At 25.8% G+C, this 13682-nt stretch overlaps 2 protein-coding genes across 2 annotated transcripts; both read left to right on the top strand.

Moving 5' to 3' along the window:
* The first annotated feature begins 563 nt into the window (after nucleotides 1–563).
* On the top strand, nucleotides 564–3298 carry or (AP-3 complex subunit sigma-2 or). The gene is made up of 5 exons (XM_015517077.2): nucleotides 564–958; nucleotides 1039–1130; nucleotides 1215–1398; nucleotides 2536–2643; nucleotides 2731–3298. Exons 1-5 carry the CDS (start codon nucleotides 890–892, stop codon nucleotides 2851–2853), a joined length of 576 nt encoding a protein of 191 aa, XP_015372563.1. The 5' UTR covers nucleotides 564–889; the 3' UTR covers nucleotides 2854–3298.
* A 495-nt stretch (nucleotides 3299–3793) lies between these two features.
* Gli (carboxyl ester lipase-like protein Gli) lies at nucleotides 3794–13229 on the top strand. The gene is made up of 13 exons (XM_015517086.2): nucleotides 3794–4295; nucleotides 4423–4698; nucleotides 4777–4923; nucleotides 5015–5168; nucleotides 5223–5434; nucleotides 6412–6579; nucleotides 6644–6845; nucleotides 6921–7096; nucleotides 7171–7357; nucleotides 7432–7537; nucleotides 9004–9199; nucleotides 9656–9771; nucleotides 9845–13229. Exons 1-13 carry the CDS (start codon nucleotides 4020–4022, stop codon nucleotides 10095–10097), a joined length of 2469 nt encoding a protein of 822 aa, XP_015372572.1. The 5' UTR covers nucleotides 3794–4019; the 3' UTR covers nucleotides 10098–13229.
* Nucleotides 13230–13682: the final 453 nt, after the last annotated feature.

The raw sequence follows: 13682 nt of genomic DNA, 5'->3' as shown, positions 1-13682 counted from the left end.
ATTGATTATTGAAATTATAGAATAGGTTTTAAAATAGGTTGGAATTCTATAATAAATGAAATAATCATACACTTGAGATTACCTAGGTACCATGAATTGTATTAATTATTGTCCGTAGCCCACGTTAACAATGCCGCAACGATATTTCAATGCATAAATTTCACAAAACCAACATAATTGAATTTGGCGTAGCTTCAAAATTAAATTTGACAGACAAATTCTGATAGCATCGTTATGTTTTTTTGTGATTAATTACATAAAAATCAATGAAATAAAATTGAAAAATAGCATTTTTATTTGTTATATTCTGTGATTGGAGTTAAACTAAAATTAAGCTAAAATCTTTTTGTCTTTTATCATCTTGTTACCTACTTATAATTATAAATCGAAATCTAATATACTAAAAAAATGTATACTAAATAGGTTTACCTACTATATATATTTATTTTACAGAAGTGGTTTTACTGTTAGAACTGTCAACAATAATTGATAAATATAGATAAGTGATAACACATGTTACATCCTTACATATTAATACATAGGAGTATGGGTACATGGGTACTTAATCATAACTAAAAATTTTATCATTTTTTCAGACAAATTACGTTTCTTATTTTTGTATTGAAGCACATCTGAGGTCCGTTCATATTCTTAACTCAAGACTGTTATAGTGTTAATACATAATTGATTCGACTTAATGTCTGGATTTTCAGATTAGAATTGGATTGTATAATGTTATTCTTATTATGAAATGTTTAGTAAAACTTTGCCCTTTTAATAAAAAATGATAATACATTTCTTAATAATTTGTTCGTGTTCGAATTTTTTCCATTATTGTATTAATCTTAATATAAACATCTGCTTAAAGTTTTTAGAATAAGAAACAATTATGATCAAAGCAATATTGGTGTTTAACAACTACGGAAAGCCTAGACTTTCTAAATTCTATCAATATTTTGTAAGTACCTGCTTAATTAATTTAAAAATAAAATATTCGTGCATAAAAACTTTTTGATTCATTTAAATATTTAATAATAGAATGAAGACATGCAACAGCAAATTATTAAGGAAACATTTCAGTTGGTTTCCAAACGGGATGACAATGTTTGCAACTTTCTTGAAGGTGGAAGGTAATTTTAAAGTTTTATTATTAAATTACCAATATACTAATTTCATCACAGTTTATCCTAATGATGTTTAATTTTAATTTTTAGTCTTATTGGCGGATCAGATTACAAACTTATTTATCGTCATTATGCAACACTGTATTTCGTGTTTTGTGTAGATTCCTCTGAATCAGAACTTGGTATTCTTGATTTAATTCAAGTATTTGTTGAAACACTCGATAAATGTTTTGAAAACGTTTGTGAGCTTGATCTTATATTTCACGTTGACAAGGTAATATTATGATAGATTATCGATTATTTATAATGTAAAAGAATAAATGTATATGTAATTATTACTATAAATCAACTCATTATTTTAAAAAGTATTTTTATCATTTTCTTTTTTCTATAAAATTGTTATACCCAATCATTTTTTTGTATTTGGTAAAATGAATTTGATGTTTATTCCATTTTACGTACGAAATATTATTCTAAGTTTAAAATACCCTCAAAATCACTTAAAATAATAGCAGATACTGCAATATTCCGAGCATGCTGATTCAAATCAATGTATTAAGGTTATTTCTAATCACATAATATGTAGTCATTTTGTTCACATAGAATGTCATGAGCAATACAATTTTGAATGAAAACTATTAATCACAATCATCTAGAATCATTGCGATTATTGCGTTGGATCGGGATTTTTTTTTCAACTACAAACAAAACAATATAACTGATTATTTATTTTTATTTGCAAAATATCATATTTATGTAATACAATTTATATACTATTTCTTTAAGTTATACTGTATGCACCTATATCAAATAAATCAATTTATACATTTTCAAAAATATCAATTGTTTACTACGTAAAAAAAAAATCAAAATAATATAATAAGTCGGGTATTGGAAATCTTAATCCACTTAAAACTACTAAATATGCATACATTTATGCTCTTAAAAATTACAATAATATGGTTTGAAAATATGCACTTATATTTTTTCATAATTTTCATAAATTTAATAATAATTATATTTTATAAATTTGTCCACTTATTTTTTAATAAAAGCGGAAATTGTATGTCAACTATGGTTTGAAAAACAATAATACCTGATGAAAACTCATGATAAACATTTATTATAATGTGTTTATTTTTTTAATGTCAAATTTTTAAATTGTATTATAAAATTATCATTAATCATCATATTATGCTCTTAAAATCATTTCATATTTTTTTCATGGAATCATTAATTTAATTTTAAGCTTACTTAGCCAATATAAATATATCAAATCAATTAATTTAAAAACTTAAATTTAAATTAAACAAAAAAATCTAATTTCCGAGAAATAACTAAGAAGTGTATAACAGTTTGGTTATTATTAATTTAATGTATTAAAAAATTAAACAATATACATTTTTTGTAGATTCATTACATTTTAAATGAACTAGTAATGGGTGGAATGGTTTTGGAAACTAATATGACCGAAATACTTTCAAGGATAGAAGAACAAAACAAATTGGAGAAACAAGAAGTATGGTCAATTTTTATTAATTGAGAATTTTTGATAGTTTTTATTTCTAAATAATATTGTTATTTAACTTATTTAAATATTCATTAGGCTGGTCTTGCTGGTGCGCCATCTAGAGCTGTGTCTGCTATGAAAAATATGAATATTCCTCAACAGTTGAAGGATATGAAACTTCCAGATCTCCCTCAAGCCATTAAGGAATTGAAGTTCTGACATTCAAGGAACAAATTGGTTTGCTCTGAAGCCTATCATAACTATACCAATTGAGTATGGAAGAATGAACAAATATTTGTTAATCGCTGATTAGGAACTAAAATTTAAATTTAGAATAATGTCATTGTTCAATTCTGTTTTTGTTCTTGTATATTGTTAAATTTATTTTAGTACAGTGTAAAGTTCATTTAGTTTACTGCCCATTTCAATATTATATTTAAATGTATATGAGAAATATTGTTTATAATATTTAATTGTTCATTTAAAATTTGTTATAAAAGATTTAAAAAAAAAAAACATGATTTATATTTTTTCTGAATTTATATAAAGTATATTATAAATTTATAACATATTATTTATTGTGTAAATTTGTTTTGAGATTGTTTTTCTTAATTGAATTACTGTTTTTGCTAACCAAAAATAAAATCCAATTTCTAAAAAATTATATTTTGTATATAATAATATTTATGATAATGCAACTGCATTATAACATTTTGTATTATAATTATTATTACGTAAATATTTTTATTGAATAAAATATACGTATATTATTTTTATCAAAAATAATTATTAAATCGTAAAATATAACATTAAATGCATATAGGGCCAACTGGCCAACTGGGTCAAGTAGATGAACAATTATTTCGTAGCTACGAATTAACAGAAAATATGCACTATGCAGGGTAAATATTTTATTCAGTAATAGGGCACAGCGGCCGCGCAGAGCAATATCAGCAATACCATAGAACAGTAAAGTTGTATCCATAGACCTAAATTTCTTAATAGGTCTATGGTTGTACCATGGTTCCTTCCGTTCTTCCGCTTTTTTATCAGTGTGACCAGAATAACGACGTGATGGTATCAACATTATCAATCAATTGTTGGCTGCTCCGATTTAAAATGTTAAGAAGGCAATGTCTTACAATAACAATTTATACAGGATATGAAATAGTTAATAGTTATGATATTTTTAACGTTCACAGACAGCTACTTTTTAGAATATATTTTCCCACAGTCCTAGTCCTGCCTGTTTTTGAGGATAATCCGCTACAGTTATTAAATTGCGTGAAACCGTTATGTGTATAATATTAAAATTAGTCTTTTGTAGTTCAGATGTGCGCTGATGGTGTAGTGTTTATCTGGTGATCGCAATTCCGAAATTTGTTATGTTATTTGCCCAGTGTCACGCCCTGTTCATCGCTGTCATATTGTTTGTGGTTGCCCTTTCAAATGGCCAGGATTACAGGTACCAAACATACAATGCTCAAAATTATCCCCCCTCGCAGACGGCTTATGATCGCAATTTGCCACAATCTTCCAACCCCTATAATCCTCTACTAGACCAATACGGTCAACAGAATAACTACCAGAATCGGTTGCCGTACAATCAACCTGGTCGTCCTGGAACTCCATCATATCGACCCAATGGACAAAATTATGTTGTAAGTGTCAACCATAATTTTGTATTTAATAAATTTATCTTACCTTAATATATTTAATAATATATGTTTTATTGAAGTTCTGCTGTTGCTTCATTTCAACAACTAATTAACTAACTTTTGATATTAGGGTGATGATATGTTATTGCTCCCTGGTATACTGGGTCGGTGGAGACCAGATTTACAAGGTAAAGAGCGAACCGATTCAAAACAATTGGATAGAGACGTATTTGTATCCACAAAGTATGGTCAAGTTCAGGGGTTTAAAGTGCATCTCTATGATAACCCTCTACCTGAAAGTGGTTATAGACCTTTTCAAACACCTGTTGAGCGAAAACAAGCTGAAGTTGCTGTGTTCTTAGGCATACCATATGCAGCACCACCAATTAATGAAGGAAGATTTCGTGTATGTTTTATCATCAATTGTCTTGTACTTATGAAGTAAAATTATTAATAGTATGCATATATAAATACTTCTGTTTAGCCACCACGACCTCATAAAGGTTGGCAGTTACATCAAGCAGTTGATTTTGGACCTGCATGCCCACAACCAGCTATTTACACTGGTATTACTAGAGGCGTACCAAAAGTAGATGAAGACTGTTTATTTTTAAATATATTTATGCCATCGGTAAATAAAATTTTCAATTAATACCTATTGCAATTAATTGTACAGTATTTAATTTACAATTTATTTGTCTTTTTAAATTGTGTGGTCACAGACGGGTGTGGCCCCAGCTAAACCGTATCCAGTCATGTTTTACATACACGGCGGTGACTTTGTACACGGATCATCAAACTCTTTTCATGGACATATGATGGCTGCATTTTATAATGTTGTTGTTGTAGCTATCAATTATAGATTAGGAGCCTTAGGTAATTTAAAAAATTAATAATTAAAATTGTTGAAATAATATTTTAATTTTGAAGGATTTCTGAGTACGTGTGATGACAATTCTCCTGGCAATTATGGGCTTATGGACCAAGCTATGGCTCTACGTTGGGTTTATGACAATATTGAGTTTTTCAATGGTGATCGTAAATCAATTACTTTATTTGGACCGGATGCAGGTGCTGCATCCGCAGGATTGTTAATGGTTAATCCCAAAACTAGTTTTATGGTATCCAAAGTTATTGCTCAGGTAACAAAATGTGTTAATTCAATTTCGTTTTATTACTCACTAACAATGACTAATACATATATAAGTAGTATAATTATTAATTTTACTTTTAGAGGTGTATATTAAATACATAATATTATATATAAAGTTATTTAGGAAAATGTATTTTTTATAAAGTTCGGATATTAGAAAAAAAAATTGAGTCATATAATGACATGGTTAATATGAAATCCTATTTATTATATTAATATAAATAAATAATATTTTTAGTGCATACATACCAGTGGCAGCTCATGGGTTTTTAATGAAGTAATGCACATCAAAAAAAAAAAATAAAGCCAATATTATATATATAAATTGTATTATATAGTTGTTTACAATTGTTGGTTATTTACTAATTACCTTTTATTTTGTTTAACGCGATTTTTGTTTTAAATTTCTGATAATGATCGAGTAAGATTGTCAGCTGATAATTGGAATATAATAAACAAATGAGAGTAAAAATAAATTATAATGCTGATGCCGACACAAAAGCGCGGCGTCATCAAAATTAATTCACAAAAAATAAGTTATTTGGTTATGTGCACATCAATTCCATTATAACATGGGTTGCGTGTTTCGACTTGTTATAATTTGTACACTGTACAAATATGCACAGCTATTGTGTGCACTATTGCACCACTATAATACACACTGATACCGTGTCTTCACGGATAACCACCCTGTTGTTTGGCCTTCAAAAAAACCCAATCTAAATATTATTATTTTCATAATATTCTGAATTTAAATTTTGAAAAATAATCTTAATAAAACTAGACGTACTTAGTTGTATTATTATGATTTATGTTTTCAATTTTTCTTGAGTTTGGGTAGGTAGTGCACATGGTAATTGTGCACATATACATGAGCTGCCCATTTATACTTCATAGTTATTAGTCAAAATTAATTTTGTAATTTTTTTTTTATATATTTTTTATAATGTGTATTTTATTTTCTAGAGTGGTTCAGCTGTTTCAGATTGGGCACTTATAAAAGATAGGTGGAGGGCTTTAAATACAACCAAAGTATTTGCTGCTCACATTGGCTGTAGTACTGAATCTACGTGGAAAATTGTTGATTGTCTGAAACGGGGTAGAAGTTTTTTGGAACTTGGATCGGATTTTAAAGTAATTTATAATAAATTTATTATAAATAAATAAATTTAAAATTGTTTTTATCATATTTATTTAGCCTCAAATTGGTTTTAATGCTTGGGGACCAATTATTGACAATGAATTTTTGGTGCCTAAAAGTGATTGGTATGATGGTTGGCAACAATCAGATTGGCATTTTATTAATGAATCAGTAAAAACTGCTATTCAATCAGGTCATTTTAATAAGGATCTTAGATACTTAAGTGGTGTCACCACTCAAGAAGCAGCATATATATTATGTAAGATTATAAACTTAAATTTGTTATATATTATAAACCATTATTGAACAATAAGACTACCATTTTCATTGACAGATAATAATAAAACATATACAGTTACTGAAGAATTCTTCAACAACAAAGTTAAAGAATTAGTCCTTCAGTATAATTACACATTAAACCCATCTGGAGTTTACCAAGCTATAAAATACTTGTATACATATTGGCCTGATCCAATTAATCCGGATTCAATAAGAACACAGTATATAAATGTATGATTATTTTAGTTCGATTCAAATTAAAATAATTGTAGTACATTTCATTAAATCTAAAATATGATTTTCAGATGTTGTCCGACTTTTTGTTTGTTGCTCCGCATGATGAAATGTCTAAATTGCTTGTAGCTGAAGATGTTCCAGTTTATATGTATGTTTTAAATACCACTGTTACGAGTATTCCCTTACCTGAATGGAGGCTGTACTCACATGACACAGAATATTACTTCTTGACAGGTGCACCTTTTATGGATAGTGGTATGTTGTTTTTGTTTAATGTATATCTCTTTAAGCCTTTTTCATATTAATTTTATTAATATGTTATTTTTTAGAATTTTTCCCTCGTATACCAGTTGTGGATAAAAGAAAATGGACTGACAATGATCGTAATATGAGCCATTTTTTCATGAAGGCTTATACCAATTTTGCAACTTATGGGTATGCTATTATTTAAAAATTTAAATTTTAAACTAAATTTTTAATTGTATTATTAATTTTTTTACATTATAAATGGAAAAATACATATTTGTGTATCTACCATAGTCACCTCTAAAATGTCCTTTCTCATAATTATCACAGTATATTTTATAATTTGTACTTCCATTAAATTTTTATCCTTGTATAAATTTTTAAGTGCCCACATGTTAAGGATGTTCACTGCAGCAGTTTATGGAGGCAATAACCATAATTACCTTATAGACGTATAAGAGTGATCAGTATTGTATGTTGTTTTATATATTTTTTCTTTCAAAATCTGGCAGAGGACTGTCACTATTTATTGCAGTTAATATAATAACTAGTAAATTCATTGGGGAGATTGAAAATTTATAATGTAATTTATTATATTATAATCCAATTTGTGACTTGTGTATAATATCAATAATAAATAATAATAATATCATTACTACATGGGGCAATACAATGTCAAATAACTAAATTCAATGGTCTAATATGGACACACAACACGACATGCTGCAGGTTTTTGTGTTTACAGAAAAATTGTAGCGACCGCGATGCGAATAGCAGAAACTTTGAATGAGTTTATTCTCAACATCTGAATAACATCTATATAGTATACTATCTATCACCGTCCTCTGCCTTTTCATGCATATGAAATGTGTATACATTATTGAGTCTCTCAAGAGGCAGACTTTTAAACTAGCGACCGTCATTATTATTTTTGGCCCGTATTATTATTGAATGACACCTGTATTCTCATTATTAATTTAAAAATAGAATACAAAATATATATTATTATCAATATTAATATCGAAAACTATAATTATTATTAAAATGCATAAAAATATTAAATTATAATCCAATTTTCTTTTAACTTTTTATTTTGTTACTACTTTTTTTTATGGGCAGTCGTCTCAAAGACCCCTGACAAGCTGGTACTGATAATAACACAGTAAAAAAACAAAGTTTCCTATCACAAAGAAAACAGCTTAAAGAGATTAGAGATAAGAATAATGATTATATATATATTAATATTATATTACATGATTATATAAATCTAAAAAATATAATTCAAAATTTGTTAATAACAAATAATTAACACCTTATTTTCATGGAGATGATGCGGTAGATATAAAAGACTACTGCATTATGCCTAAAATTTGTTATGTGTACAGTATAATTATCATACTATTTTAATAATTATAAATTGATAAAAAAAAAATTATAATTGGTTTTTTTTTATTAGTCCAATATATTACCACACAATATGTTTTATATTTAAATATATGAAATTAGAAAAAAAATACAGCTAACAGTGAAAAAATTACATATTTAATAATTGTTTGTTTGGCATGCATGCAATTACTATTTTGTAGTTAAAACTTAAGGTTCAACTTATTTCAATATTTATAATTAATCATAACACTTAATTTATTCTGTTTTAGAAATCCAAGTCAATCTCAAATTTTAGGTATACATTTTGATATGGCATTAAAAGGTGATCTCAAATACCTGAATATCAATTCAACGTATAATACGACTATTAAACAAAATTATAGGCAAATGGAATCGGCATTTTGGTCAGAATATTTACCTACTGTTATTGGTATTATTGTACCAACATATCCTCCAACCACAGAAGTAAGTACTTTTTAATATTTACTAAGGTTCTGAGCAGAAACAGAATTATTTATTGAAAATAATTAAGAATTTGGAAATATAACGAAAAATTAAAATGATATAGAATTTTTCTCTAAGTATGGGTCACACTTTTTATATTAATGGTTTTAGAGTTCAGAAGCAATTTTTTTATGAATTCCCATAGTTTTTAAACTTATTTTTTTTAAATATTTAAGTAGTATAACTTTCGGGTGGTGCTGCTGATAATAATAAAAAAAAAGTAGTATAACTGATTTTTTTGTTAACAAATCTTGAACATTCTTTAGGTAGGCATGTTTAGTTCTACCTAGAATTTTTTAGAATTATATGATTTGTCATTGCTTTAAAATGTATATACTTTTTTTAGTGACTCAATTTATATAATAGTGCCTAAAAAATCATTTTGTATTTGTTTTTAATTTCTTTTTTTATATTAAGTTTTGGTGGGAACCTAAAACTCCAATTCAAGTGGCATTTTGGGGTCTATCCGGTCTCAATATGATTTTAATTGCTCTGACAGTAATTCTTTGCATACTGTGGTGTAATGCAAAGAAGTAAGTTTATTTATTAAATTTCATTTGAATTTATTTAAGAATGTAAAAAAAACATATATATTTGATTTTTTAGAACTAAAGATCGTTATTATAACGGTGATGTGTTAGTCGTTAGAGAAGAGCCAATGGCAATGAGCCATCAAGGCATTGATAACCGTAGTGTAACCAGTAATATTTATGAATATCATGATGCCCCGATTAAGACATTACATGCTTCTCCCAAGAAAACAGCATCTGCTAGCACCTTGAGAACTAACAGTGCAGCTTCTATGCGAGATCATCCTATGGCCATAAATGAAAAACCTGTACCACAGACTCAGGTTTAAACTTTATACTTTAAATGGTTTTACACTTGCTTATAAATGTTTATTTTTTTTTAATATTTTATATTAAGCTAACTTTATCTGGATATTTTGGGATGTTTGCACCTATGATTCCGTCCATTGTTTTTTGTTAGTGAAAAAATAAGTTCTTTATTGTTATGGTAGATTTAGATTTCTTTGAATGTGCTTTCAATTATAAGAAGTTATTGGGAAAACAAAATAACAAAAAGTGTTGAGGTGGAGACAATTTGTGCTTTCCAATTTAGGTTTATAATATAGAGTGTGATCACGATAAGTAGAAACAGTGCAGGCCTCATATATTTCAATTTTGATTTTTTGGCTAACTAAACATTAAATAGTTAAACTAATTTTGTGACAGTTAATTTTGGGCATGGGCACAATTTTTTTTTTTTGGCATGTCCTATTTTTGACCTCAAATTATTTTTAATGAATTTTAGTGGTTGAGTTTCTTTTCTAGGTTAAAAATTGACAATATGACTTTATGTTATTTGCATGGCTATAATAGATTATAAAATACTTAATAATAAAAATAAAATTACAAACATTGATTATTTTTATTCAAAAAATGTTATTTATCTAACAAATTATTATTATAACTATTAAGGCTATACTTCTATAATTTCACACTTAATTAAAAAACTGCTTATTAGTTAGTCAAAAAAGCAGAATTTAAATATATGAAGCTTGCACATAGTTATTGAATGTTTCCACTTATTGTGATCACACTGTACAGTTAATATTATGTTATTTTACTTTTTCATAAAATTAAATTTGGTATTGAAACTTTTATACATTTGGTATAACTAGTTATATCCTTGTAAGTACAATTTCTTTTTTATTTAAGGGGAATCCACAGTAGGGGTTATTTTTGTATATTTCATTTGTATATTTAAGTTGATAATTTTGTATCACTGGCAAGGAAATTTTGTCAAAAATCTCGGATGGTCTTCCATCCGGACAATAGCAACTGCGTCCGGTATGTATGCTCAGTTCGTTTCCACAGATTTGCCTCACCAAGCCACAACTTCTATTGTTATAAAATACATTCAAATAAACTTCACTTAAAGCAAAATATATACAAAATTTCTGGAAAATATATAAAATCTGATAATATTATTCCAACTCCACATGGGAATGAAACCACCTATCGTACTTACAGCGCTCTCGGTGTTAATTTGTTTTCCCAATATTCCATGTATATCATGCCGTCCATCACCTATTTTTATACATTAGAATTTATATTAGTAAACTATCCGTCCAGGAATATATGCATAGTATTATGATAAGTACTATATTTAATTGTATTAAGTTTAAATATTGTCTATAAATGATTTTATTACAACAAGTATTAATGTTTTCTTTTGGTTTATTGTGATGTACAATACTTAAAATTCTACTCTAACATTTATTTTTTTAAACCATGTTTTGATATCTTAAAATATTACCTAATTCTGTTTTCTAACTTAAACCAGAATACATTTTTATTCATCATAAATTATTGAATTATTTTTATATCATCTTCAATAACTATTGAATCAAATCAGTGATTTAATTATAATGAATATTAGGTTCATGATTATAATTGATCGACTTGACTTTTTGCTGAATTTAAGTATTTTTATATATTTTTTATAAATGTTTTACGTCTCAAACAATATAATTATTTATTTATTTACTGAAGTTATAGGTAATTATAAATTACAATTAATATAATACATAAAAATGACAAACCTACAGGTCGGCTCTCAAAACTAAATTTAACTTTAAAAATTAATTTAACTCATTTAAAAAAAACTTAGTTATTTGTTATCTTTTTGAGTCCTGCATTATATTATTGATTGCCAACAATATTGAGCTTTTCGATTTGGTCTATGTATAAATACATCACAATGCATTGCTGTTTAATTTGAATGTATACTTTTATTAAGTATTTGATTATATGTAAAAAAAATATTATGTTTTAAAATTAATTTTGAATCTTAAAACATTTTTCTTAACACATTTTGGTTATTCAACTACATTTTTTTAAACAGATATCAAGTAAATAATTTTCAATTTAGAAATTTAATTAATAAATTAGTGAACAAATTTTAAAATAATATTATAATGTTATTATTTTTTTTTCTAATGATACCTATCAGTTTAGAATTATTGATTATATTGTAAGCTGCATAACTTTCCTAATTTGTACCTTTAAAATATTTAGTCGATTGACTAATATTTATATTACTATTTGTTACCAAAAATGTGTACAGAAATTTAAAACAAAGAAGTATAAAGGTTGACTATAAGATCTCATGTGAAATTTTAATATTATAAGTTATTATCTTGGTTTTGTATAAAAATATTTAAAATTTCAGATTTGTATTCAATGTTGAATTATTTGTTTTAATATGGAATAAGTAATATAATTTAATTACAGTGATTTTTCTTACTGTTTATTACAAAGAAAAAGTTATCAGTATGCACTTAAAAAACTAGAGTTAATTTTACTAAAGTGGCTGTATAAAAACATTCTATTTAAATTTTTATCCATTTAACTTGTGGGATTAATTTTATCATCATTTATATGATTTTATAATTTGATGTTTATTGAAAGTTACTCGTCAGTCAACACCCATGATATAATTGCAAATATAGTAAGATTTTTTTATTTTGACTTATTTACATTAAATAATGTTAATCTATTATAATGAATAAGTATGGGCCAGAAGTTGCATATTATTTAATATGGTCAATACATTAGCTAAAATAAATACTCTCTTGAAACTTTTTATTTCTATAATTTCATCATAAAACTATAATATATGTTTTAAATTTAGAATCACTTGTTTCTATTATAGAAGCTAATTTCGCTTACAATTATTTTGATAGTAGTTTGATTTTAATCAAATAAAAATAAGATATTAAGTCTGTTTTTAATTTTTATTATTTATTTATAATATTATAGTATAAACGATCTGATATAATTTTTTCAGATTTCTAATTATTTATTTTATAGCCACTGTATTATTATTTAATTATTTATGTTACTTGTCCAAAAATAAAACAATATTTTTTTAATTTACAATTGTTTAAGTTATTATATATTATGTAGTGCTGGACTTTTATTTATGTAATTTATGTACAATCCAAATAGTTTTTTTAAAAATATTTTCTGAACAAAAAAAATTATTATAATGTGTTCAATAATTATAGTATTAATAATTGTAAATTATTTTTAAATGAAATCTTTTTATTGTTTCATATTTTTATTTTATTAATAAATATTTTTATATGCATTATTTTATGTATGATTAATAAAAATTATAGTTATTTTTGTATAATGGTAAAATACTGTATCAACATTTTGGGTATAATTATATACCCAATAATATCATCTAATGTTAATATTTTAAATATTTTATACAAAATGATGTGTATCAAAAATTAATAAATTTTATAACTCAAGTAATAACTTTTTGGAAGTTCTCAATAATTCGTGAAAATACCTATTATAGTATTGTTTAAACAGATTTGCTCTATAGTGGTCATTCATAAAATATTATGCTTATACAACATAATATT

The sequence above is a fragment of the Diuraphis noxia genome, unplaced genomic scaffold, assembly GCF_037042655.1.
Source record: "Diuraphis noxia isolate RWA-SAM2 unplaced genomic scaffold, SU_Dnox_SAM2 contig0003, whole genome shotgun sequence".
Taxonomy (NCBI): domain Eukaryota; kingdom Metazoa; phylum Arthropoda; class Insecta; order Hemiptera; family Aphididae; genus Diuraphis; species Diuraphis noxia.
This window is presented reverse-complemented; position numbering and strand designations above follow the sequence as displayed.

What these genes read in the sequence shown, in the direction of transcription:
- or (XM_015517077.2), top strand. Translation starts at nt 890, where the DNA reads ATGATCAAAGCAATATTGGTGTTTAACAACTACGGAAAGCCTAGACTT. An exon ending in CTAAATTCTATCAATATTTT is followed by an intron (nt 959 to 1,038) that starts GTAAGTACCTGC and finishes ATTTAATAATAG; the next exon opens with AATGAAGACATGCAACAGCA. An exon ending in ACAAATTGGAGAAACAAGAA is followed by an intron (nt 2,644 to 2,730) that starts GTATGGTCAATT and finishes AATATTCATTAG; the next exon opens with GCTGGTCTTGCTGGTGCGCC.
- Gli (XM_015517086.2), top strand. Translation starts at nt 4,020, where the DNA reads ATGTTATTTGCCCAGTGTCACGCCCTGTTCATCGCTGTCATATTGTTT. An exon ending in CATATCCTCCAACCACAGAA is followed by an intron (nt 9,200 to 9,655) that starts GTAAGTACTTTT and finishes TTTTATATTAAG; the next exon opens with TTTTGGTGGGAACCTAAAAC. An exon ending in CTGTGGTGTAATGCAAAGAA is followed by an intron (nt 9,772 to 9,844) that starts GTAAGTTTATTT and finishes TTGATTTTTTAG; the next exon opens with AACTAAAGATCGTTATTATA.